We start from the raw sequence: 19197 nt of genomic DNA on the forward strand, positions 1-19197 counted from the left end.
TGTCCCTAAAAAATTTATGAAGGGAAACCTAATGTAAAAAAAAATCTTAACTACATTTTAAAATATGAATAACTTTGGTTTTGCTGTTAATAAATTTACTTTACGAAATTTAATTTACTGCACTAAGCAACTAATTGGGTCTGGCAGTAGCAATCTAGCAAGATCACTCATTTGGTGATTGCCATTATCAATTATGCCCACCCTGTAGTCTAGACCCAGGTTGCCCCGCTGAATAAGCAGCTCAAATTTGAGCCATAAACTGTCACCATTTGCTCCGAGGGCATTGTTAGCAATGCACGGCTATTGGTGCTAACATAGTTAACAGTGCTAAAAGATTTTTTTCGGCTTACTCACTGGGGCAGGGGGGAGACCAGAGGGTGGCTATATGTTTCTTTTCTTGCTTTAGTTTATTTGTGTTTCTTAAAAATGAACCAGTTGGTTTACAGTCGATGGGTGTCAGGCTATCAAAAGCAAATTAATTGAAACTGACATCACTAGGATCAATCTCCAATTTCGGATGTGATTCCAAGATTGAGTTTTGAATTGAGATGAGGGGTTGCCCATCTGTTTACATTTGGATCACACATGCTGACATTAAGGTCATGTTTGGGGGTATAATCAGTATGTCTGTGAGTATTATGAAAATGAACCTGTTAGAAGTTTCATTAGGGCAAATTCAATGGTGATCTGTTGATGGCTTCCAGATAGTCTCCTTCAGTTTGGAATAAATCATCAGCCTAAAAATCATCGCCCTAATGCAACCCATCGTTAAACAATCAAAGCTTGTTAAGCCCCTTGTTTGTTAATCAAGCAGTTGCTTGTTAAATGGGAGATGAGATAATAGACCTCTAGTGTGTGTATCTAATTTTGGGGGCTGTCTGTCTGCCTGATTGTTTATTGCTTTTAAATTTCAGGCTCTGCCGCAAAGGCTTCTCTAATTGGTTTGTTTGCATTGCCTTGCAGCACCGATGGAGTTTGTCTCAGTCAGGAGTTGGTTTGTTGTTGTTATTTTGTCTGTCTACTAAAAATCCTCTACAAGTGTTTCTTGTGATATCTCAGTGCTTGGCTGTGTTCAGGATATAAATGAACCTGCTGCAAGGTGCTTATAGTGAGACAGTTCCAGATTTTGTGATTGCTCTCTTTTGCTCTATTTTCCCTAATCTCTTGTTTATTCCTCTCATGTTTCCATCGACACTTATATTTTAATCTAACACTCTGTATTTTACTGTGCAGTAGCTTTAAACGTTAATTCCAAATTGCATTGATGAGTCTATCACATCACTGGGTACACTGACTATTCAGCTTCGATGTAAAAATACCTCTTGTATTTGCTGAGGTGATTGAGTGTGCACATTATTACAAACATATTCTGCAATCCATGTAGATTATCAACCTCCACAACATTGACATCAAAGGTTGAGAAAGCCTTCACTCTGTGTATCAGCCTACATAACCATAAGTCATAAATCCTAAAACAAGGAAGGGTTTAGGGGAAGAGGTGTTCCTACTCTATTATGAATTTTAAGTCCCTTTTAGAGCAAAAACAGTGCTGACAAATCCTTGTCAATGAATGCATCAAACTGATCAGTCTGGATTTGATTAGCATTATCGAATATGCCCTTAAACACACAGAGAGAGAGGCAGGGGTGAATAGAGAGAGGGAAAAAGAAAACGGCTTTTGAAATCATTTCATTACAAGCCAATGGACAAATATGCTGCTTCTGTTTAAGATGCTTTTGGCCTGGAATGGCTGAATGGTTACATGAGAGTGTTTTGATGTTGCAGCAGGTAATTCAGGGCGTATTGGCCTAAAGCCGGCCACAGAACTGTGCCAGATGATAAATAACATGGATTTAGTCAATGATGTCTGTTCTTGTCAGTAAAGCCTTTTTTTCTCTCTCCCTCTCTCAGGATTTTGTTTTCTGAGAGGCTCTTAGAGGGAAATTGTCATGTCAAAGGCGTGCTTTTATCTGTTTGTTTTCCAGGGTGCTTAAAGTTGTTTACTGTGCCAGGGGGGCTTTCAGTCTGTGTGCGTGTATTTGTGTGTATTTGTGTGTATCTGTGCAAGTGTCTGATAGAAACACCTAACCATGGATGATGCAAGAAGGAGTTAGAAATTCGACATCCAAGCCTGCAATGTATCACTGCATCAAGTACAGAAGTAATCTGCGCCAAACGCAGGGAAAAATTTAGCAGTGGCCTACTTATCTTTGATCACGAAAAGCTGCCATTGATTCTCAGCCAAATGTTGACATGAAATGAGTCAAACGTGCAGATGACCTTTCTGAGTCTCCCAGAGCAGAGCAGGGGCATGGTACAAAAGCTGGCAGAGTATGTGGTGGAAATTATTCCTCCTTGACATTTCAGGGACCTCGGCCCATCGGTTTTTAACATTCCGGTCCAGGCACCAAGAGAAAATGTCACCTTTTTTATTTACTTGAGGGAATACACCAATTAAATGTGACTTTAAGGCCAGGCCATGATAGCTCTTCTCTACTGCCATGGTTGCTCACGAGCCAACAGACACTCACATACAGACACAAACACACACACTGTAGGAATGTGTCCTCTTCATATCAGTGACATTTTAAATAATGCTGATGCTTGACCCTGTTGAGTTAACCTTTTTTACAAAGGCAATTTAGAATTAGTCTCTGTAGCTTTCTGAACTAACTGCACTGACCTGTGGAACCAAGGTTGGACCTTTCTATGTTAGAGGAAATGGTCATTCTCCACCTGGAAGAAGTCGTGGTCACAGCTCTCAGTGCATACTCAGCTGGGACAGGAAGTACTGCAAGTTTTAGCAACCATTAAAAAAAAAGAAAAAGAAAAAGATTGTTTAAACAGTGTTGTGAGCATCTGGTGAGACCGTTTGGGAAATGTTAATGAAACTAATTGAACATGAGCAGTTTAATGGGTAAACAATTCCGAGTTTGTTTTGCTCAACTTAAAGACTAAGCTATTTTGCATTGTGTAAGTTTGTAAAGGGTATCATTGTATCAGATGGTCTAATAGTTGCACATTCAAAACCACAGTGCAAGTTTAAAACCATCTAACAAACAAATACTCTCTTCAATTATCTCCATCCTTGTAGAGTCAAATTAATCAGTATTGGGTTTACTTTAGACAAACTTTTTGAAACCACAACTAATAACTATTCTTCTGAGAAACACCCATTTCGAATGTTATCAGCCTATTAAAAGGCCATTATCAGTTGTTATCACTACCATAATGCCTCAGACAGGGCAAACTGCACCTACTAGTAGGCCAGAATGGTTTGGGTTAAAATAAGTCTGTTTGTGACATGACATGACAACATGGGAATGAGACTGAGTCTGTATTTGGCAACCTAGAATGAGACTCAGCAATCTACTGTCTTTCTCCAATTACATACAGCACATAACGTAGCTCATGTCAGATGCTGTATGTAAGTCTGGAGAGAAACAGCAGCTTGCTGAGTCTCGTCATTTTGACGACCTGGAATGAGACTCAACTATGAGTTATCTTTCTCCAGACTTACATATTGCACTTTTAAAGGTGTGGAGATATGGTTTCACATGGACACGAACAATGGCCTTCTGGGTGAAAGTCCTGTGTTTGTCTGACAGATCCATTCACTTCAGCCACCACCCTATACCAACTTTATCACTCTTTATACTCCGTCACCTGACTCTAACTGATACAGCCAGTCTAACAATAAAAATTAAAGTATGAGGTACAGTAGGGCCATACAAATCTATGCTCTCAATAAAAACTAATGATAGACACTAAACTAATTTGATGTGACTTTGTAATTAATACAAAAGTCACATATCAGTGTCACATAATACAGCCATTTTTCATTTGCAACATATATATGCCACGCGAAAGCAGAGACAGAGCTTTTCTGGCAGTTGCAGTATAGTTATTTGTGGTGTTAGCAGTATAAACAAACCAAAATCAGTGGGAAAACACACCATACTTTGTTTTAATTGCACTAAGCAACCACATTATAAAATGAATGTGTTTCTTTTGGTACCCAGCTCAGTCTCTCCCTCCAGACAAACCAGAGAAAATCAGTTGATGGCACATAAAATTATCAATTAGTGTTTTCTCAGTCGCAAGAAATTCAGTGATTAATAATAATTAGACATTAGCTCACAGAAGACATTGCACCCATGGTCATTTTCTCAGTGACAATGAGGCATTTTGAAAACATCCTACACAGTCAGATTCTTGCCAATTTTTCTGTTTCACTACAATTTACTTGACTTGGACCGGGTTCAACCAACAGACCCTGTGGAATTATGACTTGATGTAAAAATGTACAATTTTATGCAAGAAACAGCAGATCAAAAATAACTGATGCAACATATTAAATTGGACAGGAAATGTCTCTGAAGCACAGGGGATCTTCATCTCTTTCCCCTTCTTCCCTCCCCCATAGCCCCCCCTCTCTCTGTAATTAGTGCTTTTTCAGTATTTCCAGCAATGTTTTCATCAGTGTATAGCTTTGCTAGCCTCGGCTGGGAGAGAGAAGGTCCTCTGTGGCTGTTAATAGTTCTCATCTCTCCCTTGGACTCTCCTTTAATTGCTCTGCTCTGCCTGCAGGGTCATCATTACTCTGATCAAGTGCAACTCTGTTTTTCACTGCTTTTCATGAATATCATTTTCCAAAACAACTGCTTTGAGGTTTCTCAGGCAGGAGATCAAATTTGATCACCTACCCCTATGTAAATGTAAGAGCGTTCTTGGCATTAGCAGGACACAATATCTTTCAAAAGCAGGGCTTTCAAGTCTTCAACATATTTGACATCCGAAACCCTTTGAAGTATTTCTTTTTCTTGTTTACTTGCTTTAATCAGGCAAAATGCCTTTTGAGGTTTTGACAGTCACTGGTCAGAGAGTGTAGATTAGTTCTTCAGCTAAGCGAGATTGCGGAGGGTCCCAAAATCCTCATATTTGTATCATCCTGGTGAAATGGAGCTCAGTTCCCCTGGTCCTCCTTTCTAATTGCTCTGCTCTGTCTCTCGGGTTATTATTGCTCAGATCAAGAGCAACTATGTTTTTTAGACCTTTTTCTGAATGTCATTTAGCGCACATAATAGTCCTGGTTTCCCCAGCAAAAAAGGGATAATGAAGTCCATGGTGTTTGGGCAAATTATTACAAATTGTATTTGGAGAATAAAAGCATAGCGCAAAAAAAAAAGGGAAAGAAAACATCTCACCTTTTCAAGGAAGTGTTGAATCTCACTGCTTGAAAAGGATATAGCTAAAGCGCACATTGATTTTGGCAAATAAAAATGGAATTAGATGTGGCACATCAAGAGATAAAAAGTGTGTCAGTTTTTCATTTAATCTTGACTAAAGCTGGTTATTAAACAATGTTGAAAACATTTTTCTTCTGAAAGATTATATGGAGAAAAAGAAGAAATGAGGAAAAATGGAACTGCAGATACAAAAGATAAAAGTTGCTTTTCATACAAAATTTCTACAACCTCCACCACTGTGATTTAATACAGTAAGGGGCTAGAGTGTAGCTCACAGAGAGCACTTGTTCTTGTCATTCAAAGTTATGCATTTTGACTAACATCACCTATTGATCGCTTCCAGATAAATAATGTCAACTCTTGACATTTAAGATCACATCAAGAATTTCTTTATCGACAGAAAGGTTGTCATGTTTAAGGTAGGAGGGCCATTTGAAGCACCACAAAGATGATATTTGACTCCTTTTTCTTTTCTTTTTTTTTCAAATATGTTAACTTGATACAGATCTTTGAATGCATTGAGGAGGCAGCAAAGACACAGACTGTTCTGCAGTATTATATGTGCAGCAGAGTTACCATAAATCTACATGAAAAATGATACTAAGACAAGAATGTAAAAGAATAGAAATGTAAAATAACAGAAAAAAATCATTATATTTTAAAGCCATATTTCCTTTAATACATACACTATTTAGAATATTAGCAAGCACCAATGTGCCTGAAATCAAAAATCCGTCTATCACTCCTGACGTGACAAAGACTGTCATGTTGTTTGCAGATTGCTAGTCAATCACGCAAACTCCATGTTGTGTGCAATCTACCGTGCAGGAGTTGTCAAATAAACAAGTAGATCTTCAAATATGGAGAGGCTTATCACTCACTTCCATTCCCTTGATGTTTTCTAATTTGAATGGTCTCACCAGTGTGCTTCTGAATGCAGATTTCAGTGAGTAAACACTCCTAGAAACTTCACACCACCTCCAGAATCCAGCATCTGCCTGGACTGCATTTGCCATTGGATTAAGAGTCACCTGATGCACATTTTACCAGATAAACTGTTTAAAAAATGTTTGGTGGGTTTATTTGGTCTCAACTGATCCACTCTCAGGCTGCCCCTTTAAAAGGAGCACCAGGTGGTGCAGATTTTGTTGTGAAATTATTTACTGGCCTTCAATAATATGAATAAAACAGAATATTAATTAAAAAATGGCTCTTAAAAATGAGTGCAGGGTTTTGTTCTTTCCTGTTAAAAAATAAACCCAGACATGAAGGAAGAATGAGCAGTGATATTTCAGAGTATGTTACAGTAATTAAGTTGATTGTGAGTTCATAGTTTGTACTTTGTAGAATTTACAAGGGTTGTGTCACTTGTGACTGTCCTTGCTGTTTGTTCAGGCAATATTGTGTCTCATTTGCATCTCCTTTGATTCATTATGTGTGTATCATGGAATCAAAAGAAAGCATTCATGTCCAAGGTGTAACTGGCTGCCAGTGGAGCAATAATGAATAGCTTCCCTTGCCAAAGACCAAACCGCTTTAGTCATGACAGTGTACCCAAAAGCAGCTCTATTATTCGCTTGGCTGAATAATAAGCCTTGTAACAATATTGTCAAATATACTCCTTCTGGATATCAGAAGCAGTCTCTTGCCTATGATTCAACTCAGTGATGTTGTTAGAGGGTCCAAAAGCACATTTTACATCCAATTTTCTTGGACTGCGCAGTCTGGCAGCCTGCAGGCAGGACACTCAAAGCAGAGGATTCTGTAATGGTTGCATAGCTGTTGAAACAATTTGTTATGCAACCTCTGAAATACAGAGGCATGCAGGGCTCAGTTGTCTTTTTAATGAAAAAAATTACATAGAAAGAAACATCCCTTTTAAATTTTTACTTGTGCAACTATTGTGTCAACCCTGTCTCAGAAATTATGTTTTTATATTACTAAATTCTTTTTAGAATTACATTATGGCGACAACGCAATCGCTGCCTGGATTATTTTCAGACATTTCTTTGAGATAAATACTACAGAAACACTATGTACTGTGTTGAAATCACAGGGACGTGGTTGAGGTTTATGGCGGACATACAAAGTGTTGTACCGTGACAGCAGAATTCATGGTTTGCTTTGGTTAAAGGTATACTATGCAGGATTGTCGGTTACTGTTCGTTTGGCATTTCACCTTGCCATATTTGCGTTGTTTTAATGCTGTGTCTCATGGATGCCTGCTGCTTACGGTCTGGCAGGAGATCACAACCTTTATAGAAAGCCCCAACCTCACCTGAGTGCAGTGGGGCTACACTCCCACAAATGTCCGGAATGCAGAAAATAACAAGAAAACTAGATTTATTGTCTTGTTGACAAATTGTGTTCTCAAGAATGAGATGGATGCAAGATCACAGTAAACTTGACCTTTGAACACAAAATTCTAATCATCTCATCCTCATTTGATGTTTGTGCCAAATTTGGAGAAAGGTGTCTTTGAGATACAGCTTTCAAGAGAATGTGAAGGACAAAGTCACAGTGTCTTGACCTTTGACCATCAAATTCTAATCATTTCATCCTTGACTCAAAGTGAAAGTTGGTGCCAAATTTGTAGAAATTCCCTCAAGGTGCTCTTGAAATATCCCATTCATGAGATTGAGACTGATGAAAGGTCACGAATGGCGGACAGACAGATGAAAAAACAGATAAACAGATGGACAGACAGACGGATGAATGGACAGACAAAAACATTGTCTCTGGTCACCACTATTGCTGGCATGAGGGCATAAGAAGGAAACACAGGCAGGATGAAGAGGCTCTGCAGTTAAATACACAGCACACACACTTCTGGTGGGTCAAAAGTGATGATTGAGAGTGATTCCTTCTGAATGGATCTAAACATTGTTTTTTAGAAATATCCTGCATAGTGTATCTTTACGGGTAGGGAAAAATCTGAATACCTATTAAATATAAATTAAAAAGGTACATGGCTGATTGTACCTAGATACAGCCCTATAAAAGACATATATAACTTGTATATCTGCTGTGCAAAATAAATTACTAAGTATATATTTTAAATTTTATTTGTTTTTATTATATTTTATCACATTTTAATGTACATACCTTAAATTAAACTGTATATGTGAATCTATAAATGTATATTGTTAACAGTGAACAGGGCAGGTTAAACTGCAGCTCACTGATATAAAGAATTAACTCACATGCATGGCACCATATTAACCGACACTATGTTCTCTTAATGAGACACAAGCATTAATACTTACCCTAAATAATAAATATCACCCACTCCTTATTACATGATACAAATCTAATTGGCTTGTGGAGCTTGTGAATGTGTGTGTCTGTGTGTGAGTTCAGATAGATAGAAGGTTATCTAAACTAGCTGTTTCTTACAGCTACTTTCCTAAATCCTGTTATGACTGTAATTATTCATCAAAGGTATCATGCTGTGAGTTAGGTCGTGTCTCTTGCCCTCTAATAAATACAGCAAACAGATAATACCAAGCGGATTCCACACGGAGCCTTGCTATGCAAAGGGAGGATGGGAAAGTTGACCATAAATACATTAACATACACGAGAGAGTAATTGCTCGCATTTAAAAATGGCTTAAGATAGGCTTCTTTGCCGACATGTTATTTATGTGATCTGTTGTTAATTTCATTTACTGTGTTGTAATTGTAATCGTGATTTGGCAACACATGCCAAATGTCCTGCCAATAAAGCCTTTTGAATTGAATTAAAAACAAAAATGGGTATAGATGTACTAATGTGTGTTTCACTTTTTAGGACTGTGCATTAACATCTACACAAAAATGTCAGCCTAGTCAGCCTTGATTTCAGCCTGTAGTAGTGCATAGTAAGTTTCATGCTATAACTATAAACTAACTAAAAAACCCCTTCATGTTACACCTTTGCCTGATTAGACAGCTTCTCATGACTGTGCAGTTATAAACATACAAAAACCCAAACATTTTATACCTTCAGGCGTCTACTGAAATGAATGGATCTTAGCCTATCATATTGTTTTTGTTCATTTCATTTATGTTTTAAGCAAAAATTGCTGGCATAATTAATTTATTTTTATTGCAGCCCATGGTTTCAGTATATAGAGGTGCGATTGGTTTATCTTGTGAGTGTGATTCCTGATTGGAGTCTGCTGAAACGTTGCCCTTTATTCTTACTGTACAGTCACTTTATCAACAAGTGGAAGAAAGATTTATATGTAAGGATTATAAATCCCAGCTTGTTTTCTATGATCTGACACATGTACTTTGCAGAACCAGTGTCTTTGTAGAATATGGTATACATCATATTAAACTTCATTATAGTTGGGCTCATAAAGTGGGCTGCTGTTACTTAGGTAAAACTAACAACAAAGATTTTTGTTTTCATTTTTTGGCAAAAATGACAGTTTAAAGATGCATTTTAATTGGAGTGAAGCAAAGGGTTAATTATCCCAAACATACATACTTACATACACATATGCACATCTCATCTCATAACATTGTACACACAGTGGGATCCCAAAGAAAGAATGTCAATAACTCAAAATTCAAATTGAATCTGCCAATCAGATCACTTCCCCCCAGGTCAATCTGCCAGTCATATTGGTTTTCAGGAGGTCAGAGTTCATTTAGCACAATCCTATCTTGTCAATATAACACAGTGTAGTCTGCAGTCAGCATCTGGTGTGCGTGTTCCCGGCAGACCTGCCACTGGCCCTGTTTCGACAACAGATCTGTGTACAATCCAGCAGGGAAGAAAGTCAGTCTATTGATCCGAAGCATGGAAGACATCAAAAGATCCATAGGAGAAAGAGCTGAAAGGAGCAGAGAGGGCTAAGAGTATGTACATCTGTGTGTGTGTGTGTGTGTGTGTGTGTGTATGTGTGTGTGCATGAAAGAGATCACAGGTTTCATAAAATTTTTATTAAGTAATACTTTTGTTGTGCATTGATTTTCTTTACATTGGAGAACATCTCCAGATGCAAGCTTCCCTGGTCATGAAAGGATGGAATCAAATATGTTTTCCATCCTTCCAAGATTATTGAATGATTGCATTTTTTGTTTACAAAAATAAGTAGCTTCTTTGTTATACATTAAATCGTCAATGTGTTAAAACAACAACAACAACAACAACAACAACAACAAAAAAGACTGGAAAAACAACTAGAGCATCATTTGTTTATTGTGATCTGGTTGGCTGAGGGCTTTAGAGATGTTGTAATGCCCTGGCAACATACACACATACACATAGATCCTGGGCTGAGTGACTTGCCAAATCTCTGGGTAGCAACACGGGCCCCGTGCCTAAAACTCTGTGTTTGTGTGTGTGTGTGTGTGTGTGTGTGTGTGTGTGTGTGTGTGTGTTAGGAGGAGAGATTGTGGGCATAATACAACACATTTGGAAAAGAGCTTCATGTACCAAAACAACATTTCAATTACCATTCTGTTACATCAACCAGTAAGGTTTCAATCTCTCCCTCAACTAATGCACACACACACATACACACACTCAAAGCACTCATGATCATCCTGTTTGTGTTTGCTATTATGTTCATGGCAAAAGACAGATGAAACACTGAAAGACAGGATGAATAGAAGCAGCCAAGTAGAGAGAACCTTGACTTAATGTGCATGCACGCTGAGCTTTCCAACTAAAGTTATTTTGTGTGCCAAAGAGCTCCATTAAGAGCATCAGTAAGGCAGGAGTGTATTGCTACAGTCATCGCAGTCACAGTGAAAAAGTCCCCTGTTTGTAAAGAACAATAAAAGCACAGGTATGTGTCTCGTTCACATGCCAGAAAGTGAAAAAAAATTGCAACAATCAGACAATAAGACCTTTGGAAGAAGAGTACAAACTGTTTTAAACTTTAAACTTGAGTTTTAAAGCCTAATTCAGCTCTATAAAGTCATTTTATCATTGTGTCTGGTAAGAAAGCGTAGCATGCATAGGTTGTAGCTGTCAAAGTCTTGTGATGTCTTAAATTAGGAGGTACAATGAGGGGAAAAACATTAAAGTCCCATAGGCCATCAAAAATATTAAATCTGTAGTTTAACCTGTATTATAATGATCCTCTACAGTAAAGACTGATATATGTTTGGTCTTTTTTGCCCTACTGTCAGTGGTGTCTATTGTATCCATTCATCTACCACCCTAGTCCAAAGCAAGATCTCTGTACAGTGTAAATTAAAGAAAGGAGTAAGGCCTGTACACTTACATCATGCCACAGAAACTGAATTGAGATAATGTTTCAAGCCAGGTTAAATGTTTGAAAAGTTAAAAAACACACCTATAACACAATGTGTTAACACACAAAAAACAGTGTTTTACCTTTGCTGCAAGTGTATTTGGAGAATGACTGGATGCATGTAACCAGCAGAAACTGTATATTACCTGTAAAAATGGAAGTGTATTTTGAAAAGACACAATGCATGTAACAAGCGTAACTTGACACGCTGTCCATGAACAGCCAAAAACATATGCAGCAGATGCAGGCTGGTACATTGTGTGTCATGTGTCTATAATTAAGTTAGAGGCAAAACAAAAGAAATCTAAAATACAATCTAAAATTTTCCTTTCATCAATATACGCTTAGCAGACTCAACAGCTAGTGGCTGACAGAAAAAGAGACAGTACCTAATGATGTATTATAGTGTACATGATATGTATAATGATGAATGGATGGATGGATAAAAATTTCCTTAAAACTTTGCTCACATTCCTTGTAAAAGTATGTTGTTGTGGGTTTGTGTCCAGTCTCTAACACATTTATCACCAAAGTTATTAGAGGGTCTTTAGCTGACTCCAGTCATCTGTTGACTGTCAACTGATGCAATAGCAGGCAACTGTTAAAAATTACTGTAGCGCTAACACCATCTATATTTATACACAGCCTGGTCTGTCTCGCTCTCTGAAATACACACACACACACACACACACATACATGCGAACATGAATAATAGGGGACTATCTAAGTGTACTATCCAAGAGGGAACCTTTATTAGCAGTCATTTTAAAAATACAAAACTAGAATTGAAAATTTACTTTTGAGGTCTTCTTTCACAATATTACTGCAAATGTGATTTTTACAATTTTTTAAAGAAATTGCCAAGAGGGGACCTGAAGCCTTGAGCGACGTCTGCCTATCAAAGGGGGGACATCCATATACTGCAGTCAAACTGGTTTATCCTGGTTCTCTCACCTATAGAGTGCTTCTTTTTCACTAAAACTTCATTTGTATCTTTAAAAATGGGTATGTAAACTTTATTGCTTGCAATATATCAACATTTTTGTGATATATATATATATATATATATATATATATATATATGTATATTTAGACCAGACCAATTGTAACTACCAATGTATCACCAAAAATTCAGAAAAATAAATCTATAAACGAGTAACATTATACATAAAATGATCAGCAATATAATTACTTATTTTAATAAATAATATATTTATTTTAATTAGTTAATCACTATAAAATGATTTAACACAGTCTGTGACTAATCCTTAAAAGCTGTTTGCTTCCAAAAGAAAGAAATCAAACTGTGACATGACAGATGAGCTCAGGTCCAGAGAAGTCAGTGGCGTTTCTGGATTTTGTTGAATCTGGCTTTCACTTAGCATAGTAGAGTCTTAAATTGCATTTATAGATGCAGTGATGAACTGTGTGTTCACTGTCAGTGGTTTTCAGTGTCCCAAGCTCATTTTGTGATATCATGTTGGTATTTAATGCAGTGCAGCTTTATGGGTCAAAGGTCATGGCCATTCATTTTTGGTTTTAGCCTTGTCCACTTTATGCAGAGATTTCTCAAGGTTCTCTAAATCTTTTCATGCTATTATGGCAGATAGTTAATGGATTTGAACAGCAAATATCTTGTTTTGTAATGTATTCCTTTGTGTTCACAATAGTTTTTCAGTGATGGATGAAACACCTGTGTTTGTTAGTGTATTTTAGCATTATCTAATCTAGACCCCATTCAAAGATGTTTGTTTTTTTAATGACTACAGTCTGTAACACATACTACACACACTGGCATGCAGCATTGTCACAGTGCACAGAGAGTGTGCGTGAAGTGAAAGGCACATAATAAATGTTACGATAAGTTCACAATGACACTCAGCTTTACAGGACTTTACATTCCAGTATTGTAAACTGAAACTTTTTCTTTAGCACTTAAAGTTTAACTGGTATGTTAGTGTTTTGATGGGCATTGAAATGGTGATGAGCCACCAACAACTCATCTCAAAACCATCACAACAGGATACACATCTATGAATGGGCCTTCATAAGTCGACTTCTGTTTGTACTCTTTGAACTTTGCACTCTAAAAAGAAAAAAATGTCCACACTCCATTTCCTTTTGTAAGAAAACTAAAAAAGGAGTTTTAAATTAAAATTATGTAACATCAAACTTTGACTTGACCTTTAAAATTGTTCAATTTCAAAATACTTACCTTGACCAGTTTTCACAAGTAGTGAATGTCAATCAAGTTTTCAATATACTTGTGTTCTCAGTCTGTACTTAAAGAAATGCAACTTGTTTGTTGGTGCACATTACAGAAGAAGGTCCACCCTTGAGTAGGATATAATGACATGAGTCCACTGTTGGCTGGTACATAATGTCACAAGTTCCTTCTTAGATAGCACGAGTGACATTCACACTCAACCATGTAGCACATACAAAACATATTTAATAATACTTGTGAAAAAAATCTCATCTGAATAATGTTACATTTCTTCTTCAAATATGATTTGTTAGTATGTTTGTGTAACAGAATATAAAGGCTCAACTTTAGTGGCTGGCGTAACCTTTTTATTGCTTGATGCTGTATTAATGGGAAATTATGCCCATTTCTAAAATACATACATATTATTTCTATGATCTAAGGCAGTCTAAAAACATTAGTAAACATGGGCAACTTCGCTCCCATATCCAAAAACTGGAGTGCTTGTGATGTCATGTGATATAAAGTGTAGAGTTGCTCATTGATATGAAATTGTGAAAGATTTTCTAGATGACACTGAGAACAGCCAGAACAATGTTATAAGTATATGGGAACATTTTCTGTTACAGAACTGACAACACCAATATAATAAAGTTCATTTGGGTTTAAGGGATAACAAACATTCTGTTGGTCCCCAAAATTAGGCTCTCGATGAGCAGAAGGAGCAGCTCCAGACTTTATACTTCATGACATTACAAGTCTGAGACTTCTTTCTCTAGTGTCTAGATCAGAGATATCACATACTGGCTGATCCCTTGGCACATGGAAAAAACATACTGAATTCCTACTTTAGATGTTCACCTTTACAATGAAGGGTTTCCCAGAAAGGACCAAAACGATATAAAGGTCAGCAACAGTATTTGCTGATTAATCATAAAAATAGATTTATTATCAGACTTTTACTGAAATTCCCATTAAGAGTTATTACAAGCACAGGATCTCTTTTACAATGTATGCGTGCTTTCAATTTATATGCATAAGAATGCATTTTCTTTGTTGATCAACATTACAGAAAAAAAGGGCCACATATAGAATAAAGCACGGTGGTCCCAAGTTGGCTGGTACATAATGACACAAGTTCCCTTTTTGGATGGGACAGAGTGATATTCACACTCCACCATAGATTAATGAAAAAGAAATAGAAAGGTGCATTTTGTAAAGAGAAAAATATCTAATACAAAAATGTATCTATTCAGTAAAGCTTCTCATTGTTTAGTAAATTGGCACCAGAAATGTTGCCACATTGTAGCTTTTAAAATAAAGGCTATAATGTGAACACAATTATAACTTGTCTTAATATTCACTGTGACGTGACAGATGAGCTCAGGTCCGGGGAAGTTGGCAGTGTTCTGGATTTTGCTGATATCTGGCTTTCACTTTGCATAGTTAAGTCTTAATTTGCATTTATAGATACAGTGATAAACTGTGTCCACTGTCAGTGGTTTTAGTGTCCCGAGCTCATTTTGTGATATCCTTCAGTCATGTTGGTATTTAATAATGCAGTGCAGCTTTATGGGTCAAAGGTCATGGCCATTCATTTTTGGTTTTTAGCCTTGTCTCTTTTATGTATTTCTCAAGGCTCCTTTTCATGCTATTATGATAGGTAATGGATTTGAACACCAAATATCTTGTTTTGTAATGTGTTCCATTGTGTTCAAAATGAATAGTTTTTAGTGATGGATGAAACACCTGTGTTTGTAAGTGTATTTTAGCATTATCTAATCTAGACCCCATTCAAAGATGTTTGTTTTTAATGACTACAGTCTATAACATATACTACACACACTGGCATGCAGCATTGTCACAGTGCACAAAGAGGTGCATGAAGTGAAAGGCACATAATAGATAATATATCAATGATAAGTTCACAATGACACTCAGCTTTACAGGACTTTAAATTCCAGTATTGTGAACTAAAACCTTTCTTTAGCACTTAAAGTTTAACTGGTATGTTAGTGTTTTTGATGGGCATTGAAAATGGTGATGAGCCACCAACACCTCATCTCAAAACCATCACAGCAGGATACACATCTATGAATGGGCCTTCACTAGTTATCTCTGTTGACCCCATTCAAAGAGGTTTGTGCAACCCAGAACTAAGTTTTATTATTGTTATATCTATTTTTTGGTTGTTTTTTGATAACTATAGTTGGTAACACATAGAGTTGTAAATTAGTTGGCAAATACAGGGCTGGTATACAGCATTGTCACTGCGGCACAGAGAGTGTGCATGAAGGCATGTGAGATTGCTAAAATAAGTTTACATTGACACTCAGCTTTACAGGTCTTTACATTCCAGTGTTGTCAACTGAAACAACTCTTTAGCACTTAAAGTTTAACTAATGTTGATGTGTTTCTGATGGCCATTGCGTTAAAAAATTCAGACAAACAGAGCCACTGAGAGCCAAGATGCCCTACTGCTTTAGAGGGCCACTTAATAAATAATTACCTTTCAATTATTTCAGTGATATTACATACATGTGGTTATTATGTCACTTCCCAGCAGATGTTTCTTCATGTGAAAACATGTTTAACTCCTTTTTTGAATAGCTTGTAGTCAATTGTGCAATTGACGACAAATGTAATTCTGCTTGTATTTCTACTCTTTACAGTTTAACATTATCTTACCCAACATCCACTTGTTTAACACAGGAAAGAGGAAAAGCCATGTTTCAGTCAGATACAACATCTAGGATATGAGAAGTAAGCAACCCTGAAGCCCAATGTGTAATGTCCTCACGACCATAACGACCATCGTCAGCTAGAAGAAACCATCCCCGTGATCACTGCAGGGAATCAAGGCCTGACAGATTTTCACAGAGCTGACTTGCAGAGAATCAAACCCCTCACCCACTGCAGGTCCTCACTTCTCAGTGGCAGCAGTCTCCACTGTTCAACACTCAAAGTTAGGATCTGAGAATCATATGGTGCTGGTCACTCCACCTCTTCAGTGTAGAAGAAATTACATATGCTAGTCCACTTCATCAACTTAAGGCCAAGTAAATATAAAAATATATCTATAAACTGTGTGTGAATGTAATAAAGACAGATTGCTTTCTAAAGAATGCACAAAGCCATTGAATCAAATGTACATAGATCATACAGAGATGAATAACATTTTTTCACACATATGAATACTCAGCCTCTTTTAGGGATGCATCTTACTCCATAAATGTGGTAATTTTACTTCGGTATCATCTTTCTGAAGCTGGCAATACTGTATTATAGGCATCATTAATAATTTGTTAACTGACTGTTAATTATACTTTTGTCAATACTCCTTGATAACCAATGAAGAAATGATAACTAATTAACTTTACCCATTATAAGTAATGTTATAGATTGTTATTTTATTAGTCAAATACCAAGACTTATACAGTCTTGTATAAATACATAAACTAAGTATTAATGGTTTCCAACTAATTTGTAAACCTTTGTAAAACAAAAAGTAAATTATACAATATAAATATCTCTTGGATAGATAGACCAAATATTTATAACACTTTGTTAACTATTAATAGTTGGTTTGAAAACTGTTTATAAACATTGTTTGGATGATTTCTATAAAGTTGCAACTGCTAATGGTAATAAACTGTTAAACTGTTAACAAATACCATGTAGCAGATCTTGAAATACTATTTGGAAGACCATTATAAAGTTGCAGTTGCTATTTAAATCTTTGAGTCACTTAATAAATAATGTCTTTCTAAGCACTTTGTAAGGTATACATACATGTTTGCCCTTCATTAAATTTTTAATAGGTTACAAAAGTTGCAAAACAACAATAACCCACTACATTTATCTTTTGGCTCAAAGTTGCATGTCAACATTGACTTTCTGTTCATATATGTGTTTAAAATGATAATCACACAATCAGACACAAACATGTACTCTTTATGTAGCTCACCTATAAAACATTTAAAAGGGCCAAATTAGTTTTACTCCATACAATCAATAACCATTGACAACATTTTAACTATCTAAATAATGTTTGTAGATGCTTTACAGAGTATCTAATTCTGTAGTATTGTTTTACCTCTTTTAGTTAAAACAGAACCTTTTATTATAATTAGAATAATGAAATGTAAACTTGAGGCAATAACCTGTGCAACATCAAATGGTATGTCATGAAATAACAGATGTAATCATTAGGTAACTGAATATGTTCAACTACTTAAATATCCATAATAGTACAAGTTTTGAAAAAAAAAAAAACAGTATTTAAAATGGGAATTAAAGTGGAGAATTGTATGCCTACTCCGTACAATTTCAGGGTGTTCTTCCCAATAATCCAGGATGTTGTACTAACCAAGATAAGCAGTGTGTGCTACTTTGTTAAACCCAGGATGGGGGAATAAGCCACGTTTCAGTCAGTCTAAATCAGATACAGCATCTTGGATATGAGAAGTTAGCAACCTTAGCTCAATGTGTCATGTGCTAACGACCATCGTCAGCTAGAAGAAAACCATCCCCGCACTGCAGGGAATCAAGGCCTGACAGATTTTCACAGACTGACTTGCACAGAGTCAAACCCTCACTCACTGCAGGTCACTCACTTCTCAGTGGCAGCAGTCTCCACTGTTCAACATTCAAAGTTAGGATCTGAGAATCATATGGGTGCTGGTCACTCCACCTCTTCAGTGTAGAGGAAATTACATATTTTGTCAGCTTCATCAACTGAAGGCTCATAAATCTAACAATATATCTATAACACCATGTGATTGCTTACTTAATAATGCAGAGCACCACTGAATCAAATGTTTAACATCTTAGAGAGATGAACAACAATTTTTTTCAATAAAACAAATGAATATTTAACCTCCTTTAGGGATGCATTTCGCTCCATAAATGTGCTGATAATTTTACATGTCAGTGTCATCTTTTCCTAAGCTGGCTGTTAACAGACTGTTAATTTCACTTTTGTCAATACTACTTGATAACTAATAAATAAATTGCAACTACTGATGGTGCGCTGATACACTGATACACTACTGATGGTATATTGTTAAACTGTTAAAAAAATACCATGTAGTGGATCTTGACATATTATTTGGGAGGCCATTTTAAAGTTGCATTTGCTGTTTTAAATCTTACAGTCACTTAAAAAATGCTTTGTTTCTCAGCGCTGTGTTAAGCATGCATACACGCTTTTCCCCATTAAATGTTTTATAGGTTAGAAAACTATTTATTTTCATATATAAGTTCAAACTGATTTATGACCAAACCTTTTAAATTTATATCACTGCAGCTCAAATGAAAAGGGTTCAGGAGGTGAAAAATGGACTACATAAATTCAACATTACAGATCAATAATAAAACCTATGTTACAAAAACTACAATAATCCACCATGTTTTTTCTTTGGCTCAATGTTGCATTCTGACATTTTTATTTCTGTTTCCTGAATATGTTTAACATGATGATCAGGCG

The 19197-nt window shown here is 36.4% G+C and overlaps 1 protein-coding gene across 2 annotated transcripts in view; it reads right to left on the reverse strand.

The window, feature by feature from the left end:
* Window positions 1–9791: 9791 nt before the first annotated feature.
* cdkal1 (CDK5 regulatory subunit associated protein 1-like 1) overlaps window positions 9792–19197 on the reverse strand; it is a 306706-nt gene continuing 297300 nt past the window's right edge. The window contains exon 15 of one of the 2 annotated variants that reach the window (XM_088084047.1): window positions 9792–9991. In XM_088084047.1, coding sequence (XP_087940173.1) covers window positions 9932–9991 — 60 coding nt within the window. In that variant the 3' untranslated portion in view covers window positions 9792–9931. Of the gene's footprint in view, window positions 9992–10033; window positions 10073–19197 lie in introns of those variants that run through there. The other variant, XM_088084048.1, reaches the window with a different exon arrangement.

The sequence above is a fragment of the Plectropomus leopardus genome, chromosome 11 (assembly GCF_026936395.1).
Source record: "Plectropomus leopardus strain MGB_pleo_1.0 chromosome 11, ASM2693639v1, whole genome shotgun sequence".
Classification (NCBI taxonomy): domain Eukaryota; kingdom Metazoa; phylum Chordata; class Actinopteri; order Perciformes; family Serranidae; genus Plectropomus; species Plectropomus leopardus.